At 38.6% G+C, this 21987-nt stretch overlaps 4 protein-coding genes, 11 non-coding genes and 1 pseudogene across 15 annotated transcripts; all 16 read left to right on the plus strand.

The window, feature by feature from the left end:
• Positions 1-638: 638 nt before the first annotated feature.
• Positions 639-2274, plus strand: LOC137739430 (putative F-box protein At1g49610). The gene is made up of 2 exons (XM_068478994.1): positions 639-1928; positions 2077-2274. Exons 1-2 carry the CDS (start codon positions 639-641, stop codon positions 2272-2274), a joined length of 1488 nt encoding a protein of 495 aa, XP_068335095.1.
• A 1364-nt stretch (positions 2275-3638) lies between these two features.
• Positions 3639-5386, plus strand: LOC137739431 (F-box/FBD/LRR-repeat protein At1g16930-like). Its single transcript, XM_068478995.1, has 2 exons — positions 3639-5078; positions 5198-5386. The coding sequence occupies exons 1-2, from the start codon at positions 3639-3641 to the stop codon at positions 5384-5386; spliced, it is 1629 nt and encodes a 542-aa protein (XP_068335096.1).
• Positions 5387-5689: 303 nt separating this feature from the next.
• Positions 5690-7682, plus strand: LOC137741163 (putative pentatricopeptide repeat-containing protein At1g03510). Its single transcript, XM_068480973.1, has one exon. It carries the CDS (start codon positions 5761-5763, stop codon positions 7051-7053), a length of 1293 nt encoding a protein of 430 aa, XP_068337074.1. The 5' UTR covers positions 5690-5760; the 3' UTR covers positions 7054-7682.
• A 624-nt stretch (positions 7683-8306) lies between these two features.
• LOC137740333 (uncharacterized) lies at positions 8307-10541 on the plus strand. The gene is made up of 2 exons (XM_068480196.1): positions 8307-8718; positions 9643-10541. The coding sequence occupies exons 1-2, from the start codon at positions 8373-8375 to the stop codon at positions 10332-10334; spliced, it is 1038 nt and encodes a 345-aa protein (XP_068336297.1). The 5' UTR covers positions 8307-8372; the 3' UTR covers positions 10335-10541.
• An 863-nt stretch (positions 10542-11404) lies between these two features.
• LOC137741250 (small nucleolar RNA snoR134) lies at positions 11405-11550 on the plus strand. Its single transcript, XR_011069277.1, has one exon. It is a non-coding gene; the product is annotated as a small nucleolar RNA snoR134 (small nucleolar RNA).
• Positions 11551-11794: 244 nt separating this feature from the next.
• On the plus strand, positions 11795-11883 carry LOC137741247 (small nucleolar RNA U36a). Its single transcript, XR_011069274.1, has one exon. It is a non-coding gene; the product is annotated as a small nucleolar RNA U36a (small nucleolar RNA).
• Positions 11884-11940: 57 nt separating this feature from the next.
• LOC137741217 (small nucleolar RNA Z223) lies at positions 11941-12033 on the plus strand. The gene has a single exon (XR_011069247.1). It is a non-coding gene; the product is annotated as a small nucleolar RNA Z223 (small nucleolar RNA).
• Positions 12034-12091: 58 nt separating this feature from the next.
• On the plus strand, positions 12092-12205 carry LOC137741224 (small nucleolar RNA Z278). The gene has a single exon (XR_011069252.1). It is a non-coding gene; the product is annotated as a small nucleolar RNA Z278 (small nucleolar RNA).
• A 145-nt stretch (positions 12206-12350) lies between these two features.
• Positions 12351-12465, plus strand: LOC137741225 (small nucleolar RNA Z278). The gene has a single exon (XR_011069253.1). It is a non-coding gene; the product is annotated as a small nucleolar RNA Z278 (small nucleolar RNA).
• Positions 12466-12757: 292 nt separating this feature from the next.
• On the plus strand, positions 12758-12865 carry LOC137741237 (small nucleolar RNA snoR97). The gene has a single exon (XR_011069265.1). It is a non-coding gene; the product is annotated as a small nucleolar RNA snoR97 (small nucleolar RNA).
• A 1402-nt stretch (positions 12866-14267) lies between these two features.
• LOC137740099 (receptor-like serine/threonine-protein kinase SD1-8) lies at positions 14268-17792 on the plus strand (annotated as a pseudogene).
• A 2583-nt stretch (positions 17793-20375) lies between these two features.
• Positions 20376-20521, plus strand: LOC137741251 (small nucleolar RNA snoR134). The gene has a single exon (XR_011069278.1). It is a non-coding gene; the product is annotated as a small nucleolar RNA snoR134 (small nucleolar RNA).
• Positions 20522-20762: 241 nt separating this feature from the next.
• LOC137741248 (small nucleolar RNA U36a) lies at positions 20763-20851 on the plus strand. The gene has a single exon (XR_011069275.1). It is a non-coding gene; the product is annotated as a small nucleolar RNA U36a (small nucleolar RNA).
• A 57-nt stretch (positions 20852-20908) lies between these two features.
• On the plus strand, positions 20909-21000 carry LOC137741218 (small nucleolar RNA Z223). The gene has a single exon (XR_011069248.1). It is a non-coding gene; the product is annotated as a small nucleolar RNA Z223 (small nucleolar RNA).
• Positions 21001-21058: 58 nt separating this feature from the next.
• Positions 21059-21172, plus strand: LOC137741222 (small nucleolar RNA Z278). Its single transcript, XR_011069251.1, has one exon. It is a non-coding gene; the product is annotated as a small nucleolar RNA Z278 (small nucleolar RNA).
• Positions 21173-21685: 513 nt separating this feature from the next.
• On the plus strand, positions 21686-21773 carry LOC137741242 (small nucleolar RNA snoR97). The gene has a single exon (XR_011069269.1). It is a non-coding gene; the product is annotated as a small nucleolar RNA snoR97 (small nucleolar RNA).
• The last annotated feature ends 214 nt before the right edge of the window (positions 21774-21987 follow it).

A 21987-nucleotide genomic window follows, 5' to 3' on the forward strand; every position in this document is an offset into this window, starting at 1 on the left:
AACGTGTGACTGATTTTCAAGCCCACACGTGGACAACAAGTGGGTGATGCATGAGCACGTGTGGAATTCTTAACTATGTCCCTCGAAAATATGGTTTTCAGTAACTTGGAATTCTTAACTCTTTAACTTCATGTGCGTTATGAAACGTAAAAATTTCAATTTCGACCCTCAAATCCTAGGAGTTTTTAGGTGTCACAAATCCATGAAATAATAGAAGTCATAATACTGTGAGTTTTAACTTAATCCCGAATCCCTTTGCTTTCTTTTCGTAAATAATGGCCTAACCACTATTGAAACGATTTTCTTTTTCTATTAGGATTTGGCCATGCATCAGATGATTAACTCTGTACCTTCTCCTGCATCCAAAAGGATTACTTATTGATTGTATTGTATTTATTTCTTATTCCGCCATAGAAAACCAAAGGAGAGTTGTTTCGATTAGGAACAGGAGTTGAAAACGATTGATCTGTTAAAAATTGGCCCTTGGAAGGGAGTAGGAAAAGCCTTCTGGTTATCAATATAGAAGCTTTTGTTTCTACTAAAATCGCACAATAAAATCGCACAATATCAGGTTACTCAGTGTCCTCTTGTTTTGATCTGATCACTACGAGCGACGTTTTGCAAAAAGAGACGCCACTATGATTAAGAGAAAAGCCGAAGCTTGTAACGATATCAGAAACATAAATAAAAAGACCAAAAGCCAGGATCAGAATCATGACATTCAAAACCAACATGGTACGGCCGTGGTCACACGCGAGTTCGAATTACCCGACCTTGTTGTCTCCCAAGTTCTCCTTCTCCTCCCCACCAAACTCGCTGTTCGGGCCAGTATTCTTTCCAGGCAATGGGAACGGGTGTGGTCTTCGATCCCAGTCTTAGTTTTCAATGAGTATGAGGAGCCCGGCAGTGATTGGCACACCCTCGAGCACAAATTGTTCATTGACTTCTTGAAAAAGTGCTTGAAGTGTCGTGAGAAAGATAAATACACCGTGGACAAGCTTACGCTTCACATGAGGTATGGTGGAGGGAGAGGAAGCACGGCTATCATAGATAAGTGGACGAGTTTTGCTGTTGAGAGAAACATTAAAGAGATAGACATCATTCTTGAGAGAAAACTTGGCCCTGATAAAAATGCCATATACAAATTATCGCAAACCATTCTCAATGCAAAGTTTTTAACTACACTAAATTTAGAGAATGTGAGAATAGTGGACAATATGAGTCGTATAAACCTTCCGTCTTTGGAATCTATGTCCCTCACGACCGTAGTGTTGAGTAAACTTGGATTCATCCAACTAATTTCTGGGTGCCCTTCCATCGAGTATTTGTCATTAAATCATTGTAGATTAAAGGATGATGTGAAGATTTCGAGTTTGAGCATCAAATCCTTGAAAATTGTTGAATGTAGCATTGTCGGAATGGAAATTGAAGCCATGAATCTCGAATATTTTTTAAGTTGCTGCACGTTCATGAGCAAAATCAATATTGCCTCTTGTCGAACACTTAGAAATCTGAAATTCTCTGATAGATGCTTGGAAGGTGCCTGGTTTGAACATGGCCTTGATTCAAGATTTCCACTCTTGGAGAGTTTAACAATGCATAGCTGCATCATCTCATCGTCAATCATTAACGTCGATAATCAGCAGCTGAAACACATTGCACTTCATGGATACGACAAAAATGTAGCAAAGGTCACGCTTAGTACTCCAAATCTACTTTCTTTCGAGCTCAGTACTGCAGGTTATTTGTCTTCAGCTGAATTCAGTAATTTGGTGTCCAACTTTTCTATCAGTGCTCCGAAGTTGTTAGAGGCTACGATCATCATCAACTTCGATCCAATTGTCGATTCTTATTCGTCTCCTATGAGAAAATTTCTTGGGAACTTTGATTGCTCTAGAAAGTTAAATCTTTCCGTTAATGCCGCCAAGGTATTCTATTTATGCAAGCATGCAGGCTCTTTATGAGTAAATTTTCTGTTCATATATATATATATGTTATTCCAAATTCCACATTTGTATTGTGATTGATTGATTTCTAATTTTGGTTATTCTTTTTTTTTTTTCTGGATTGTTTTAGGCTCTTATATTTTCGGAAGAAACGAGAAAGACATGCCGGCCACCGTTACCTACTATCGAGCATCTTGAGGTACAAACATATTCTTCAGCAGACGTGAAAGAGGAGGACTTGGGGAGCTCTTTGGAGTGGTTGGCACCAACTGTGGATAGTCTACGCGTCACTGTGTATGAAGAAAATGAAATCTTTATTCATGGTTAATTAATAGTAGTTTAAAATTTAGAACTGTAACAGTTGATTTACCAAGTTGGATTATCAGATGAGTGCATTGTGCTTGCTTATATTATTTCACAATCGTTAGAATGATTGAACGTTTTTGGTTTTCTGAATTGCGAAACTTATGAAGGCAGATGCTTTGAGCTATATCGGGTTAAATTGCAGCGATGACTCATCCGACTTATAGGCTGTTTGAATGAGAGATTTCAAATTTTCATTAAACTAAGGCTAATTTGTTAGGAACGTATTACAAAAACTAGTAAGGTGACTTAAAAATAAGCGATACATTTGGAGAACTTTCAATTTACATTTTGAATGGTGTCATTTGAATGTCTTTTTGTTTGGTGCACTTGTAGTGCTTTAGTAGTAGTTTTGTAGTTCTTGCATAGTTAATTGGTAAATGAGTATTTTAAATCCAGGAAAAAAATTTAACAAGGAATAGAAGTGGCAAAACCAAAATCCTACTTTCGTGGTTCCGCCTCCACGTGCTGGTTGGGAGAAATTTTTTAGTGTGCCAAGAGTACGGGCCATGCAATAATACAATTGGTTGAAAACAAAGGAAAAAATTCCAACTAATTGTATTATTACACTGTTAGACTAAGTCGTGATTCTGTTGCAATCAAACACCACTTGAAGTGTTTAAGTTAATTTGTAATTCTTATCTCATAAGAAGTTGGGTGAGTCTAGGACTTGTTTCAAACGTTTGTTGTATGGTCATAGATTCTGTAACTATCTTTGCGTTTTGAATTTCAAATACTCCATGTAAATAGGGTTTATCAAACCCTGGATGTAATCTTCAACTTATTATAAATACATGCAACCGACTGTTGAATGAGTATGCAATTGAAGTGAAACACCCAGTTCCTTAAGTTTTAATGTGCATTGGGCCATGTTCCCGGCACACTGAAAATTCTCTTTCGCCTTGGCCGGCAAGTTGAGGTGGATGCGGTTTCTGATTTTCCTATCCATCATAGAACTCTACAACTCTTTTTTTATTTATATTTATTGCAGTGCCTAATTTTAGGGTTTAGGGAAGACATATTCCTACATATAATAGGAGTTCCAATTGCATTGCATTTTTTTTCACTAGGATTCTTCCATAGTAGAGGAATTAACTCTGGAAAACAACTTCTGAATCCAAAAGGAAAGTACATACCTAAAAAGAAAAGGAATTAAAAGAGATTGGGACGTTGATTGCTTAGCAAGCAATTGACCTTGTGGGTATAAAAGTGTACTATTCAAGCTTTTAGAGACAATATTAATTCTCTGTTAAAATTGCAGATACATATTGTTGTCTCTCTTGTTCTCGAAATTCATTGATTGATCACTACATGTTACATATGTCTATGATGACTACGAAACAAAAAGTCGCAGACTGCGATACAAGCGCAGACATTATCAAAAAGATCAAACGGCACGATGAAGGTACGTCCATGAAGATTACTAAGAAAAGAAAAACTGAAGATTTTGATACCAGCGCAAATTTAATAAAAAAGATCAAAAGTCATGATCAAGATCAAGGTGATACTCAACGCCAAGAGTGTGATGCCCCGGCCGTGGACAGGTACGGACCTGAATTACCTGAGTCTGCTATCTACCATATTCTCCTACTCCTCCCCACCAAACTCGCTGTTCGGGCCAGCATTCTTTCCAAGCAATGGAGACGCGTGTGGTCTTTCTCCTCCCTCCCGGTCTTAAATTTCGACGAGGATCTGCAGCTGTTCGAATGTGAGTACATACCCGACAGGAAAAAGTTCCTCCAGTTCCTTCGCAGATGTTTGAAGTGCCGTGAGAATGATGAGCAAGACCTGAACATATTCAGGCTTCGAATGAGGTACTCTGGAGGTGCCGATATCATAAATAAGTGGTTGAATTTTGCGGCTGAGAAAAACGTTAAAGAGTTAGAAATCATCCTCAAAAGAAAACGTGGTGACAGAAGCATATCCTACTGCTTACCGTGGGCTATCCTCAATGCACAATTTTTAACCACTCTAAGGTTGGAGAAAGTGAAAATAAAATACAACATTGGTTCTATAAACCTTCCTTCCTTGAAAACTATGACCCTCAAAAATATGGATTTGGGTTACAACACTAACAGGGGATTTGTCCAGTTATTTTCCGGGTGCTCTTCTCTCGAGTCTCTGTCATTAATTTTATGTCCGTTATTTCTTTGCAAAGTTTCAAGCTCAAGCCTCAAATCCTTGCAAGTTATTTGGTGTTCGAAAGTGGTGAGATTCAAAATTGAAGCTACAAATCTCGAATCATTTAGATTTTGTAGCGGTGATTCAAGTGCTGTGCACATGGATGGACACCTCGACATTGCCTCTTGTCGATCGCTTAGAAATCTGGAGTTCTTTGATACAAATTTTTCAGGTGTATGGTTTGAAGATGACCTAAGTCCAAGGTTTCCCCTTCTTGAGAGTTTGACGTTATATAAATGCAGCAACTGGTCATCGGATACAATTCAAGTCAACAATCCGCTTCTGAAACGCCTTGCATTTTGTGGGCGCAATGCCTGTGCTACAAACGTCAAAATTAATACTCCAAATCTAGCTTTTTTTGCGTTCAGTACTGGATATTTGCCTCCTGATCAATTAAGTGCCTTTGTGTCCAAATTTTCTCTGACAGCTCCCAACTTATTGGAGGCTAACATCAACTTCAACTTCAACTTCATAGAGAGAGATTTTTCTCCTCTTAGAAAGTTTCTTGAAAGGTGTTTTCCTCGTTTCAGCACAAACAGAACGTTAGATTGCTCAAGGAAAATGTGCCTGTCCCTTAACGAAGCTGAGGTATTTACGCATGCATGTTCGATTATGATTTAAGTGTTATTCCAAATTCTGCATAGTGCATATACATATTCATCCTCTATGTTACTGATTGGTTTCTATTTTTCTTTTGAATGTTTCAGGCTCTTAATTTTCCAGAAGAAACGAGAAAGACATGTCTTCCGCCATTACCAAATCTCGACCATCTTGAGGTAGCAGTAGATTCTTCAACGGTGGTGAGCGATGATGTCTTGAGGGATTCCTTGCAATGGATGGCACCAAATCTACAGAGTCTATACGTCAATGAAACAAAAATCTTTTCTTCGCTATAAAGAAGCCCACATCAAACCAGAGCTTCAGGCGGCTCCAACCATAAGCGCGAAGAGGCTCACAAATGATTGTGTTTGTTATCCTTGATGTTAGAAGACAGTCATGTTATGTAACAAGTTTTTCTCTTCATTGTGAAAAATTCAAGGACTCATGGATTTTTAATGCACAAACCGAAACTCTAATTGAGCTAAATTTTAGTAATTTTTTTTAGATGTACTCGAAACACTGTGAAGCACACGACGTGTAATAATATAAATAAACGACATGTTGATATGCTCCACTCCACCTAAATCAGGGAACAAAGCTATACCTAACTTGCTTGTTTAATGCCAAATACTTGTATTGATGTTGTTTGATCCCCAAAGCTCAAACCAACATGGGGTCCTACAACCATTCAAACTTCCAACGGTTGCTTTCTTTCACCAAGCTCTTAACCTCCCACGTTAGCCAAGGCCGTCATGACAAAGCCCTTTCCCTCTTCCACCACATGCAGACCTCACAGGCTCTATCTCTCGACCCCCATGTTTTCTCTCTTGTTCTCAAGTCCTGCTCCGCCGTCCACCGCCCGCAACTCGGCGTCTCCGTCCATGCCCATGTCACCAAATCTTCCATCCTATCAAACCCATTTGTGGCTTCCGCTCTCGTCGACATGTATGGCAAGTGCGTGTCATTGTGGACCGCACGCAACCTGTTTGATGAAATTCCTCAGAGGAACGTTGTTGTGTGGAATGCTATGGTATCGCTTTATACGCGTACCGGTAATGTGTTTGATGCTTTGAGATTGTTTGAGGCAATGGATGTTGAACCTGATGTGTCAACTTTTAATACCATTATATCTGGGATGTCGGGATTGGATGATGGGTCGTTTAAGGCTGTCGAGTTCTATAGGAAAATGACAGCGCGTGGATGGAAACCAGATTTAATAACACTGCTTGCTTTGTTACGTGCTTTTGTTGGTGTAGCAGCTTTAAGGTTTATTAAGGAAATTCATGGCTATGATGTGAGAAATGAGATTGACTCGCATTCCCAATTGAGTAGTGGCCTAGTTGAGGCCTACGGGCGTTGTGGTTGTCTCGCAAATGCGCGTAATCTGTTCCGCTATATGAAGAAAAAGGATGTGGTTTCATGGAGTAGTCTGATATCTGCGTATGCACTTCATGGGGAGGCAAGAGCTGCATTGGAAATTTTCCAAGAGATGGAATTGGCGAAAGTAGAGCCTGATGAGATTACTTTTCTTGCAGTACTGAAGGCTTGCAGCCATGCTGAAGGATTAGCAGATGAAGCACTGCATTATTTTGGTCGGATGCGTGAGGATTATGGTGTGCAAGCAAATAGTGATCACTATTCTTGTTTAGTAGATGTTCTGAGCAGAGCAGGGAGGTTGCATGAGGCATATGAGGTCATAAGGAAAATGCCAGTGAAGGTTACCGTTAAAGCTTGGGGTGCTCTTCTTTCAGCATGTAGAACTTACGGAGAATTGGAGCTTGCTGAGATTGCAGGGAAAGCTCTGTCCGAAATTGAGCCTGATAATCCTGCCAATTATTTACTATTGGCACGAATATATTCTGGCTTAGGAAGGCACGAGGAAGCACAACGAATGAGAAGGGAAATGAAAGAGAAGGGAGTGAAGGCATCATCTGGAACTAGTTGGGTGGTTTATCAAGACTAATATCGGGTGTTGGAAAGTTATCAGGTTTTGCCTACAGCGAACAGCTATCTTTTTGCCTGTTAAATATCAGGCCAAAAAATTTAGTTGAAAGCTAGAAGGGGTTCAGTTCTGAAGGCATGATAATGCAAAACAATGCAGCAGATTGTAACGTTGAGCAGTGGAGAATAATGCAGTACTTTGTGACTCGAATCTTCGACATTGAGAGTGGAGAAGCAGCATTTTGAGAGAGATCGGATGATGAGGAAGGAATTTATTTCGAACCAGTGGCAAGCTTCAAGATGTCTTCAGAGATGCCTTGCTTAAAAACATGCCCAAAAACACATGTACAATATTCTCATTCCCTCTTAATTTTCTGTTTTGACTGAATTTTGAAGACGGTGAAGAGTGAAATGCATTGAGTTGCTTTAGGTACCAGGATGTATATGTAAAAATATATTCCTGAGTTATTTTGGACTCCATGGATGAAGCACGCACGCAGTTACAACGATCTAGAGGAAGTGCTTTTGTCAAGAATTGTTCATCACTTTTTCACTACTGAATTTCTGAATAACTCAACTCAACATTGTGTCTGAGCTGCCTAGTTGAATCAAGGGCTTTCATTTCGTCTTAGAATTGTTTTCCCCAGTGTATTCGTACATATCAGGTATCATCCCTAACAACATAAGAGCCCTTGACTCAACGTATTTGGGATTTAAAACAACTGTGTTGCAAATTCTAATTTAGGAAAACAAAAATTTGCACTAGAGTTAATCTTCAGCATCACATATTTAATCGTGTGTGATCGCCCAATAAAAAGTTGTCACGGTCCGAATGAACCAAAACAAGGAGACATTATTGCGTTCATCAGATATACCACATGGCAATGCCACTAGCATTTCTAGCCTATGATTTAACACATGTAATTCAATGAGGTTGAATACTTTTTAACTTTATGTGATTTAACACGTGCATTTCTAGCTTATGATTTAACACGTGAAAATTTTCTTCTAAGATATAATTTTCGAATACTTTTTTTAACTTTATGTATGCGATGTACCTTGTCTATATTTTTCGTGTTTAATTTATTCAATCTAAAGGCTATAAATATGATTAAAAAAAAAAAAAAAAAAAAAGGAGAGCGGAAATTACTTCCATTTTCTCTCGGTGTCTTAGTGGGCCGGACCTAATGGTGTGCCATGGGTCAATTGTGAAGTTTTTTGGGGTTATAATACAAAAAGTCCAAAGAAGAAAAGTCCAAATCTTCAAAACCCAAAACACCTAATTCTGCAGCTCCATCGCTGCTACCGATAATGGCAGCAAAACCTCTCTAATCCCAAGCCATGTCGACTTCCATTCCCACCATCTCCGCTCCAACCCCCTCCATTCTCAGACTCAAAGTCGCTTCTTTTTCTCCCCCCAGAATCCGACCTCATATCCGAACAATCCCTTTTCGCAATTCACCCAAATTATGTTTGAACCCAATACAAGCTCAGAAATTTCCTGGGTTTTCCGGGAAAACAAATGGGTTTTTGTTTGATAGAAAGCTGAGGGTTTGTGCGAGTGCGAAAAATGAGGGTGTTGATGCAGCTGAGGACGAGAGTAAAGGGGAGAGTACTATGCCAGAGCGGTTCAGGTACTTGACCAAGGAAGCTCCTGACCCTCCTGTTAGGTGGCCTTGGTTTGTTGGTAAACTGTTCTCCTCTCTTTCTTCTTCTTTTTACTATCTGTTTGGTTGCTGAGAAAATGTTGGTAATGAAGGAGAGAAAACAGAGAAAGTTTTGAGTGTTTGGGATTGTTGTCAACTACAATGCCCTTTGAGCGCGGAGAATATCGTTTTGATTAAGGAGCTTGCTTTCATGTATAAATACAGCTTGTTTGGTTAATTTCTTGTTAGAAATTATATTGAAAATTTTCACCATGAATTTCCTCAAATTTAGAAATGTTTGATGCATATGTGAAGAAAATTATATGAATTTGTCACCAGCATCTGGAAAATGAGCTATCAGGTTGTAATAAGTGTAGGCATTACAATGTGTTTGAAAAGAAGGGCTCTTCAGCTAATCTGAGTATTCTCATAGTTTTAATTTCCGTCTGATTGGGCATATCATTAGGGACTAAATCTTCACACGACGTAACACAATTAAGTTTATTGATTTATCTTGAAGAGTGCCGTTTCTTATGAGTTGGTGGGAGATGATTTAGACTAGTGCTCTGATTAATGTTTCGTAGTTCTTCATGCTTAACAGTATTCTCTCGCACAAATGGTTTTTCATTGCGATTGTATGAGTATAGAACGATTTGGTGAATCGGGGATGCTTATTAAATTTAGAAACTAGTTGGGAGAGGTAATGTATTGGCTTTAGACTATTTAGTTCCTGATATATGCACGCATTCGTGGTATTATAAAATGTATTCTCATTATAACTTTTTGAAGCCTCAATGGAAGCTCAAACAAATTGTTTTATTATTTATTTGCTGTTGCACATATTAGTTTTACAACTAAGGCAACTGGATTTTCTTAACTTTCTCGAAATACTTCTCTGCGAATACAAATTGCACAATAAAATAGCTTATGCAGCTGACTAAATACTATATTCATTGATCGTGCAGCATTGGTGTTCCTTATCTATGCATGGAGAGCTGTCTTGCTGGAATTAGCTAACTGGAGAAAGGCCGCAGTGGGTGTTGTCCGTTTTGTGGGATACCTCTTGAAACTTATCCTGGCGCTAATCTTCCATTTCATAGGTGATCCCATTACTTCTGTGATCAGATTCATAGAAACAACACTCTATGCCATACGCTCTTTCTACTCTGGCATAGTGGCATACGCTCCAATTCCAGAGTTGACAACAGTGATCATACTGGCATCCATTGTTCTTGCTATTGCAGAAGCTGTTGTTCCAAACGCCGTAAACTGTCAACCCTTTCTTCTCACAGCGTCTGGCGTAGTAGGCTATGCAGCAGTGGCAGGTTACATCTCAGAGCCTTTCTTCTGGACAATTCTAGTGGGGTTCTATGGTTACTCACGATTAGTTAAAAAGAGGGATGATGTTACATCCGCATTGCCTGCGGCAGCTGTGATGGCTGCCATAGGAGAACCATGGGTTAGAGTTTTGGTAATCGCATCTTATCTGGCCTTGGGCATTTTTCACCACTCAAAGAAGGTATCAGAGAAAAAGGAGGAAATTGTCGTGACTAATAGGAAGCTTCCAATGCCCTTGCTTGGTGCAGGCTTAGCCATTGGAATTCGCCTTGCTGCTAAGTGGGCCGGGTACCGGCATTTGACATGGATGATAGTATGAAAGTTAAGAATACCTTGTTATGCCTGTTGGACTGCAAAGGCAGTGGCATTGTGCCTTCTATGTCATCTCTCTGTAATTTCGATTGGTGTAGTGATCCTGTTTTGTTCTTCCTATTTTTGACTTACTAGAATTCAATTCAGTGATTCTTCAACTTCAGAAATTTCAAGTGGCTAGGCATCCATACAATTCAATCTGAAAATGTTTCCTGCAGAATTCGATTTTTCTGTCTTCTCATCTATAGATATTCGCAAAGGAAAATACTTGGCTCGTTACATGATTTCTCATTGGCAAGTAAGAAGGCGCCAATTTATGATTGTATTCATGTTATGAAGTTTTAGCCGAGTTCCGTTTTGGTACCTATAGTTTCAATTGTCAAAACAAATTAATCCTTTGTAGTTGACCAACTATTACAACTATTACAATTTAAAGACAATAGCAAGTTGTCGATTTCTTCATCATAAGTTGCTTGCGAGTGAAAGACTCATAGTGAGGGAAAATCATGCTTCATTGAAGTGTAAAAATGCCACATTCAAGCCTCTCACGTGTTAATCTTGTATAAGTAGCGGAATTAAGCTATTGTCCTTGAATTGCAAATTCGCAAAGGAAAATGCTAGCAACTTTTGCACTAACTTAATGACATATGTGTTTTCTTGTGCAAACAAATGATACATAATATTTGAAAAGTGAAAAAATGCTAATGCAAAAGGTTTCCATCACACTCCATTTGCAAAATGGGTTTTAAAAGGACCAAAACGCAACGACTGAAATTGAGAGGACCGAAGTGAAACTTCGCTAAAACTACAAGAACAAAAATCATAGAGGGGTAAAATGGTAATAAGATGCCTACGAGACCAATGAGTCATGAAACGACGCCGTTAGCACCGTAACAGGTTTGAATAAAAAGCCCTAGGGTTTCTGTAGGGCTTCGGATGCCTATATAAAGAACACCAACCCACCCGCTTCCTCTTCATACTCCCCAGCCTCTATCCAAGCTTTCCCAGAATTCCCCCAATTCCCCTTCATACGGTCAAAACCCTAATCTCTAATTTCTGCAATGTCCAGTTTTAACCACGCATGATGCACCCCGGGCTTCTCTGAGAGTACTTTCACTGAAGAAGAAAGCCCCAATGCTCGTGCTAAAACGTCGCCGTCAAGTGTTGCAGTTTAGCCTCGCTTTACTCCACGGCTTTTCTGTGTCAAATCGACCGCTACATCTCTCACAAAAACCCTAAATCTTTTCGTCAACTTTCAGTAGCGTACGATCCGATGCGCCTCGACACACCTTAAGCCTGTTTTTGAAAAATCTCTGAAAACAGAGCTAGTCATGGAGGCGCAGATCCAATTGCGGTGTCAAACGTGGGGGTTTTTCTCTTCTCATAGTTTTGCCTCTAAAAACGTCCGCTAAATTTTCAGAATTTCGATCTTTTATTTATTTATTTTGATATTGTTTTGTGAACTGTTGGCGATGATTACAAATTATCCGCGCTTCTGAGGGCAATCGATGAAGTAGAATGTGATAATCAATGGTTGAATTTCTTGATATGAGCCATTCAAGTTTTTCATTTGCTGATTTGGGTTGGTGATATTTTTAGGTTTCGTTGATTAATGTTGGCGGTGATGACTAAATTTTACAGCTTTATGCCAGTTCTGCTTCAGAAAATTCGTGATTGAGAGAGCTGTTTCATACTCTGAGCCTTCTGTTTCTTAATTTGATTTTATTTTTCTGTATTATTTTGGATTTCTGTGTTCTTTGTGTTGCCGATGACGATTCAATCCGCTTGTTCGAGGTGCAGTGGAATTGAGACCCTGTTTACAGGGAGAACCCCTCAGTGAAACTTCATTCATATGAATTTAATGGATTTAATTGAGGTTTTAATCTTACCTACCCTCCTAGTAAAATGTTTTTGTGTTACTTGTTTGGTTTGTTGTCTGTCGAAGATTAGATCAGTTGTTTGGTATGTTATTAATTGAATGTGATCGGTGTGTTAAATTTTGGTGATATCTTCTTGTCTTTTGGCCTGTGATGATTCAATCCGCTTTTTTGAGGTGTAGTGGAGCTGAGACCTTGTTTACAAGGAGAACCCCTCGGCGAAGCTACATTGCATATGACATTAATGGATTTAACTGAGGTTTTAAGTCTTAATTACTGTATCAAAAACCATTGTTTTTGTGTTAATTGCTTGTTTTGCTGAGCAATGTTTATTATTTTTTTAGGATTAAGTAATGTTTAGGCGTCAATGATGTTACAATCCAACGTGTTTGAGGCGTAGCGGAAGCGAGAACCTGCATTTGTGCAGGTAGAGCCTACTCGTGGAAACTACGATCCCTTGACAGAAACGATGTAGCTGAGGCATTGCAGTCATGTGGTTTTGTTGTGTATCGTGTTGAAATGTTGGTTTTGAGTTTCAACTATACCCTTATCCTTTTTCGATCAGGTTTAGGGTCTGAAATAACTCATAAATTAGAGTGTTGTCATCAGCTTCATCTTGTGTTACTGGTCAAGACTGGAGTTAAACAACAACACTACATCTAATCGCACTAATTTTGTTTCTTTTATTTTGTGATTCGTGTTAAATTTCATCTAAATTTCGGTTGGCATCGACTCTGGTGATGAATTGATACGTATGCAGTATGGTCAATAGCTGCTGCTGGATACTTTTATTAATTGAATTGGGGCTAAGTAATTTATACAGTGATAATAATTTCTAAAGCCTACAGGCCTTGGCCTGTCTCCATTAGAGCAACTTCACCTCTTTAAAAAATGCGGTAGCAACTAACCTATTTAGTCCACTTTAAAGAACATTGATAGATCTCAATGAACAGTAAAAGATCAAATGCATTTTCACATCTAAAACTAATAGCCTGGTCAATTTATTAAAATATTATTAGTTTTTATTGTAAAATAATAAAAATTAATAATTTGATTTTTAATTTCTGACTTTATAGTTTTTGAACTCTTAAAAATGCTTCTCCAATGAAGCAGATCAGAGCATGCCAACCCACCACCCATGCCGTCAATCCCCACTCCTTTCTATGACGAAACGATCCTTCTCCTCCCTTACCATTGCCACCTTCATTATCATCACCGCCACCATCCTCTTCACCATTATACCACCAACAACTCATGCTTTTGGTTCTGATTCCACCCTTGCTGTTATCTCTGCCTTCGGATTGGAAATTCTAGCAGGTTGGAAGATCAGTCAGAGGTGTAATTTACCCAAAGTATGAAAATGTAATTTACCCAAGTTTTAATAATACATCCGTTACATTTTCCATCTATGGATCCGTTAAGTACTGACGCGGCTGCCACATATATGCCACGTGGTTGCCATTTGTGTGCCACATGACAAAATTTTTTATTTATTTATTTATTTTAAAAAACTGAATTTTCTTAAAAAAAAAAAGGATAAATTACATTTTCATACCTTAAATACTATTTTATTTCAAAATAATATATCTGTTACATTTTCTATCAATGGATCCGTTAAGTGTTGACGTGGCTGCCACATATATGCTACGTGGCAAAATTTTTTTTTTTTTTTTTTTAAACCTGAATTTTCTCAAGGAAAAAAAAACCTGAATTTGCTTGAAAAAGGTTATGATAATTAACAGGGAATCTTAATGAAACACTTATGGTACTGTTCACTTTTAACGTTAAGAACATTTTAACTTTGTACTCCTTGGGTTTGGGATATGAATTTGAACAGATTCCAAACTGGAGGCATTGTCACGAAAAGTCACTCCTTGTATCTGAGATGAAAAGTCACTCCTTTCCATGCATTGAATTTTCTAAAAAGTACAAAGTCTAATATGTATTTTCTAAAATGTAAAGTCTAATATGCCGGCTAAGGAACTCTATGTGATGGGTTGAATAGTCGACTTAAGGGCATATATAGGTTGAGTTCCAGTAACATGCATACGTTAAATCTTTGCCTGCCTGCTGAATTCTTTGTGCAGCCATGAATACCAAACCAAACTCAAAGTTCGTGTTCTCCGTTATTTTATTATGTGCATTTCTCGAGTCCCATGTTTCCCTTGCAGCGGACACCATCAGTGAAGACTACTCTCTCTCGGGCGATCAAACCATTGTCTCTACAGGTGGGATGTTTGAGCTAGGTTTCTTCAAACCAGGTCAGCTTTCAAACTACTATATAGGCATATGGTACTCCAAGCAAGTGGTATCTGAGAGTACCGTTGTTTGGGTAGCAAATAGGGAAATACCAGTATCTGATAGATTTTCTTCGGTGTTGAGCATCTCAGATGGTAATTTAGTTCTCTTTAACGAGGCCAAAACCCTGGTTTGGTCAACAGATTTAAACTCCACCACCAGTTCTGGTTCGGTACAAGCAGTTCTTTTGGATAGCGGAAACCTTGTCTTGAGAGCCGGCTCTAGTAATAATACATCAGAGCCTTTATGGCAAAGCTTTGATCATCCAACCCATACTTGGCTACCAGGAGGTAGACTCGGATTCAACAAAATTACCGATCATGCCCAAATTCTCACTTCATGGAAGAATTTGGAGGATCCTGCGCAAGGTACTTACTCTCTTAAGCTATCCCTGGATGAAAGCAATTCATATATCTTACTGTGGAATAAGTCTAAACAGTATTGGACCAGCGGATCATGGGATGAAAGTTCACATATTTTCAACCTGGTTCCTGAAATGAGGCTAAATGATATCTTCAATTATAGTTATGTTACGAATGAGAACGAAAGTTATTTCACCTATTCTATTTATGATCCGAGAATTGTATCTCGATGCTTCATATCTGCCTTGGGGCAGATTCAGCAACTAACATGGTTGGATTCTTCCAAGCAGTGGAATTTGTTTTGGGCTCAACCAAGACAACAGTGCGATGTTTATGCTGTTTGTGGCGGGTCTTTCTCCAGTTGCAATCCCACGTCCTTAGGCAGCTGCAAATGTTTGAAGGGCTTTAAGCCAAACCGGCAGAGGGATTGGGACTTGCAGATTTATTCTGGTGGGTGTTCAAGAAAAACCAGTGTACAGTGTGGGAATGCTACTAGTACAAATGGGACAGGAGACGGGTTTTTGCGAGACGGGTTTCTAGAAATACATAGGCAATTATTACCTGAAAATAAACAACAATATGGATATGCTCTTAGTATCAAAAGTTGTAGATCAATCTGCCTGAATGAATGTCATTGCACTGCTTATGCTTATGACAGCGATGGATGTTCCATATGGCATGGAGATATCTTGAATCTGTATGAACCTGAAGAAAATGACGGCTATAGAACTTTATACATCAGAGCTGCAGCTTCCGACATTAAGAAAAAACGTAATAAGAGAATGATTATTCATGTCTTACTTGGAGCCGTTAATATTAATGTTGTCCCAATGATCTTTTTTCTTTTCTTTGCAGGTTTAATTAAGCCGTCCCTTGTGATTGCAATTGTCTCAATATTCACAGGTTTGCCTCTTGTCATTTTTGGCTATTACTTATGGAAGAAAACATTGGGAAGGAAAAGAGAGCATAGGAATAGATATGGTGTGACTATAAATAAACTTGCTGCTGGAGGTGAAAAGAACGATGCAGAACTGCCGATCTTTGGTTTAAGAGCTATAATAGCTGCTACAAACAACTTCGCTGAAGCTAACAAACTCGGAGAGGGAGGATTTGGCCCTGTCTACAAGGTGACACTTCCACTGTATACTCTAAATACTAACTAAAACATTTTTCTCCTTGTGCACACTTCTTGTTTATTTATGACCTGTGGATTGAATAATTCCAATGAGATGAATCATGGGACAAAGTACACATGGGTGTGCAGAAGGACAAAGAAGCGTGTTCGAAAATAATTTCTCCTTTCAGAAACATGACCGTTCCTTTGTACTTCTCTAACCATTTTTTTCTCTTGTGCGATTTTCTTCCTATATGCAGGGAATTTTGGCTGAAAATCAAGAAGTAGCCATAAAAAGGTTATAAAAAAAGTCAGGTCAAGGACAACAGGAGTTCATGAATGAGTTAAAACTTATTGCCAAGCTCCAACATACCAATCTCGTTAGGCTCTTGGGTTGCTGTATTGAAGACGAGGAAATGATATTGATTTACGAGTACATGCCCAATCGGAGCTTAGACAAACTTTTGTTTGGTAAATACACGTTAATGACTTATTACGAGTACTGCAAGATGCACATTATGCACCGTGTCCAATATTTTATCTAAAATGAAAAGAAGAACACTTGCTCATCTTTCTTCGTGGTTTGTCCTATCAGATGCATCTGAAAAAACAGAATTAGATTGGGGAAGACGTTTTCGAATTATAGAAGGCATTGCTCAAGGAATACTTTATATCCACAAGTACTCCAGATTGAAAATCATCCACAGGGACCTAAAAGCAAGTAACATACTGTTGGATGGAGCCTTGAACCCCAAAATTTCAGACTTTGGAATGGCAAGGATTTTCGGGATAAATCAAATCGAAGCAAATACAAATAGGGTTGTTGGCACATAGTAAGTCTACATATATTTGGCACATGTTTTCATTCAAGTAATGTTCTATTGCTTACTTCTCTACATACTGTCAACTCATGCGCAGCGGCTACATGTCACCCGAGTATGCGAGATATGGTCATTTCTCTGAGAAATTAGATGTATTCAGCTTTGGAGTGTTGTTGTTGGAGATTGTAAGCGGAAAGAAGAATGCTGCTTTTTATCGTTTTGAACATTCACCAACTCTTGCTGGATGGGTAAGTACTGAAAAACTATTCCAACTCATGATCATTTTGTTTTTAAGCCTTTCAAATTCACAAATGACCGTAAGTTCAACATTTTAATTAGGCATGGGAGTTGTGGAAAGACGGAAGAGGAATGGAGGTGATTGATGAATCAGTAAGGGAAACATGCCGGCTTGATGAAGCTTTGAAGTGTATCCATGTAGGGTTTTTGTGCGTTCAAGAAGCTCCAGCTGATCGACCAACAATGTCTTCGGTAATTCTTATGCTACAAGGCACCGACTCTACATCTCTTCCACCTTTCAAAGAACCTGCCTTTTCAACACACAGAAATTCTACTCCCGTTCGTTCTTCTCAAACGCCTACCATATTTTCCCACAACACGGTCACCATAAGTTTGCCAGAAGGTCGATAGGTTTATACAACACTTTGAGGGTTCAATTACACATTACTGGAGCTCTTTGTGCGGTTTATGGTTTTTGCCCATCCAAACTAAACTTATAATAGCAGCAGATTAAATTTATGTTATCTATTTTTCAGCTGCAAATGTGGGTGTAACCATACTTCAAGATATGTTTCCGTCGCACCCCTTGGTGCAACCGTATTTATGTTAATTTAAAATGGAATGTTGCTTGTATCAAAAGAATAAAGTGGAGATTTTTTTTACATCTTCCAACTTTCAGAAGACAAAAACTAAAAACAAAATTGGTCTAGAACAAAGGATTTTACATCGGTATATCCATAATTGGCAAGATGGGTTTTCCTATGGTTGGAATAGAAAATTTGACAATCAGCATATAGAATCTACCGAATGCAAGTTTGGCAACTAGAACTACAAGTAAACTATGTCCCCGATTAGTTTTTTTATCGATGAGGTTTCGAACTTGATGCCTCATTTAACATTGAAAAACAAAATTTCACTAGAACACTTGATGCGCCTAATCATGTTAAACTCAAGTTCAGCAACTAACATGGTTGGAGCCTTCCAAGCAGTGGAATTTGTTTTGGGCTCAACCAAGACAAGAGTGTGATGTTTATGCTTTTTGTGGGGCTTTCTCCAGTTGTAATCCCACACCCTCGTGCAAATGTTTGAAGGGCTTTAAGCCAAACCGGCAGAGTGATTGGGACTTGCAGATTTATTCTGGTGGGTGTTCAAGAACAACCAGTGTGCAGTGTGCGAATGCCAGGGGAGACGGGTTTCTAGAAATACATAGCCATTCATTGCCTGAAAATATGAAATATGAATTTGCAGTTAGTATCGAAAGTTGTAGATCAATCTGCTTAAATGACTGCCGTTGCACTGCTTTTGCTTATGCCAGTAGCTATGGATGTTCAGTATGGCATGCAGATGTCTTGGATCTGAAAGAACGTGATAACAATGGCGGTGTTATATACATGCTAATAACTTATTGATTCGATGTTTCTGCAAATTGTTTTCCTTGTGTTTAAATGCCATGTATTGCAAGATCAAATGCACTGTGTCCAACTTTTGATCTAAAATGAAATGAAAAACATTTTCTCATCTTTCTTCATGCTTTGTCCAATCAGATGCATCTGAAAAAAGAGAATTAGATTGGGGAAGACGTTTTCAAATTATAGAAGGCATTGCTCAAGGAGTACTCTATATCCACAAGTACTCCAGACTGAAAATCATCCACAGGGACTTAAAAGCAAGTAACATACTGCTCGATGGAGTGTTGAACCCCAAAATTTCAGACTTTGGAATGGCAAGAATTTTTGGGATAAATGAGACTGAAGCAAATACAAATAGGGTCGTTGGCACGTAGTAAGTCTACATATATTTGCACATGCTTTCATTCAAGTAATGTTCTATTGCTTACTTCTCTACGTACTGTCAATTCATGCACAACGGCTACATGTCACCCGAGTATGCGAGATATGGTCATTTCTTTGAGAAATTGGATGTATTCAGCTTCGGAGTGTTGTTGTTGGAGATTGTAAGCGGAAAGAAGAATGTTGCTTTTTATTGCTTTGAACATTCACCAACTCTTGCTGGATGGGTAAGTATTGAAAAATTATTCCAACTCAAGATCATTCCATTTTTAAGTCTTCCAAATTCGCAAATGACCGTAAATTCAACATTTTAATTAGGCATGGGAATTGTGGAAAGAAGGAAGAGGAATGGAGGTGATTGATGAATCAGTAAGGGAAACGTGTCGGCTCGATGAAGTTTTGAGGTGTATCCATATAGGGTTTTTGTGTGTTCAAGAAACTCCAACTGATCGACCAACAATGTCTTTAGTAATTCGTATGCTGCAAGGCAATGAATCTACATCTCTTCCGCCGTCCAAAGAACCTGCCTTTTCAACACACAGAAATTCCAATCCTGTTTGCTCTTCTGAAACACCTGTTAGTTTTTCCCACAATGCAGTCACCATGAGTTTGCCAGAAGGTCGATAGGCATTGGAAGAGTAATGACAGACATGTAGTTGAGAAAATAGTATACTAGTATTTTAGAAAAAAACACCCTGACAACTAGCAGTTTTATACAAACACTTCAAGGGTTCAATTACACATTACTGAAGCTGTTTGTGTGTTTTATGGTTTTTTCCTGTCCAAACTAAACCTACAATAGCAGTAGATTAAATTTATGTTAAAGTATTTTTTAGTTGCAAATGCAGGTGTAACCATACTTCAATATTCCCACCGCATTCCTTGGCACAACCATATTTATATTTGTTTAAAATGGAATGTCGCTTGTATCAAAAGAATAAAGAGGAGTTTTTTTTTTTTTTTTTTTTTTTTAACATCTTCTAGCTTTCAGAAGACAAAAACTAAAAAAAATAAAGGGCCTGGAACGAAGGATTTTACATTACTATATCCATAATGAACATCGTGGATTTTCCTAGGGTTGGAATTGAAAAGTTGACAATCATTATATAGACTCTACCGAATGGCAAGTCGATCAAATTTTTATCGAAGAGAATTTGAACTTGATGCCTCTTTCAATATTTAAAGAAAATATCACTAAACACTTGATGCGTCCGATCAAATTCAAAAGTTTTTTTTACAAGAGGATTGGGCTGGTGATGATGGGCTTTCGGCAAGAAGAGGGGTTGCTGGCCTGCAAGAATAATGATTTGAAACCACCTCCCGGCGCGCGCGCGCCGGGGCAAGTTTTTTTTACAAGAGGATTGGGCTGGTGATGATGGGCTTTCGGCGAGAAGAGGGGTTGCTGGCCTGCAAGAATAATGATTTGAACCCCCCCGGGGGGTCCCTCTTCTACTCTTCAGCCTCCATCCAAGCTTTCCCAGAATTCCCCCTATTCCCCTTCATAGAGTCAAAACCCTAATCTCTAATTTCTGCAATTCCGGTTTTAACCACGCACGATGCACCCCGGGCTTCTCTGAGAGTACTTTCACTGAAGAAGAAAGCCCCAATGCTCGTGCTATAACGTCGCCGTCAAGTGTTGCAGTTTAGCCTCGCTTTACTCCACGGCTTTTCTGTGTCAAATCGACCACTACATCTCTCGCAACAACCCTAAATCTTTTCGTCAATTTTCAGTAGCGTACGATCCGATGCGCCTCGACACACCTTAAGCCTGTTTTTGAAAAATATCCGAAAACAGAGCTAGTCACGGAGGCGCAGATCCTATTGCGGTGTCAAACGTGGGGGTTTTTCTCTTCTCATAGCTTTGCCTCTAAAAACGTCCGCTAAATTTTCAGAATTTCGATATTTTTATGTTTTGTGGTATTGTTTTGTGAAATTTCGGCGATGATTACAAATTATCAGCGCTTCTGAGAGCAATCGATGAAGTAGAATATGATAATCAATGGTTGAATTTCTTGATATGAGCCATTCAAGTTTTTGATTTGCTGATTTGGGGTGGTGATATTTTTGGGTTTTGTTGATTAATGTTGGCGGTGATGACTAAATTTTACAGCTTTATGCCAGTTCTGCTTCAGAAAATTCGTGATTGAGAGAGCTGTTTCATACTCTGAGCAATGTGTTTATTAATTGATTTTGTTTTTCTTTAGTGTTTTGGATTTCTGTGTTCTTGGAGGTGCCGATGACGATTCAATCCGCTTGTTCGAGGTGCAGTGGAATTGAGACCCTGTTTACAGGGAGAACCCCTCAGTGAAACTGCATTCATATGAATTTAATGGATTTAACCGAGGTCTTAATCTTAATTACCGTCCTAGTCAAATGTTTTTGTGTCAATTGTTTGGTTTGTTGTCTGTGTAAGATTAGTAGTTGTTTGTTATGTTGTTAGTTGACCGTGATTGTTGTGGCCTGTGATCATTCAATCCGCCTTTGTTAGGTGTAGTGGAGCTGAGACCTTGTTTACAAGGAGAACCCCTCGGCGAAGCTACATTGCATGTGAAATTAATGGATTGAACTGGGGTTCTAAATATTAATTACTACATCAAAGTCCGTTGTTTTTGTGCTAATTGCTTGTTTTGTTGATTAGGGTTTATTGTTTTGTTAGGATTAAGGAATGTTTAGGTGTCAATGATGTTACAATCCAACGTGTTTGAGGTGTAGCGGAAGTGAGAACCTGCTTTTGTGCAGGTCGAACCTACTCGTCGAAACTACGATCCCTTGACAGAAACGATGTAGCTGAGGCATTGCAGTCATATGTTTTTGTTGTGTATGGTGTTTAAATGTTCGTTTTGAGTTTCAACTATACCCTTGTCCTTTTTCGATTGGGTAAAATGTTGTCATCAGCTTCATCTTGTGTTACTGGTCAAGACTGGAGTTAAACAACAACACTACATCTAATCAAACTAATTTTGTTTCTTTTATTTTTTTGATTCATTTTTAATTGTCATTTTAACCATAATGGTTCTTGAAATTTGTTTAACTTCTTATTTTAGTTTTTGAGATTTGAAATCAATAGAAGTGGTTTTAATTTTAGATCGGATCAAAATGATAAAATTACCTTTAATATAATAAATAATAGACTAAAATGATTTGATAAAAAATTGTGTGTA

The sequence above is a fragment of the Pyrus communis genome, chromosome 7, assembly GCF_963583255.1.
Source record: "Pyrus communis chromosome 7, drPyrComm1.1, whole genome shotgun sequence".
NCBI classification, from domain to species: domain Eukaryota; kingdom Viridiplantae; phylum Streptophyta; class Magnoliopsida; order Rosales; family Rosaceae; genus Pyrus; species Pyrus communis.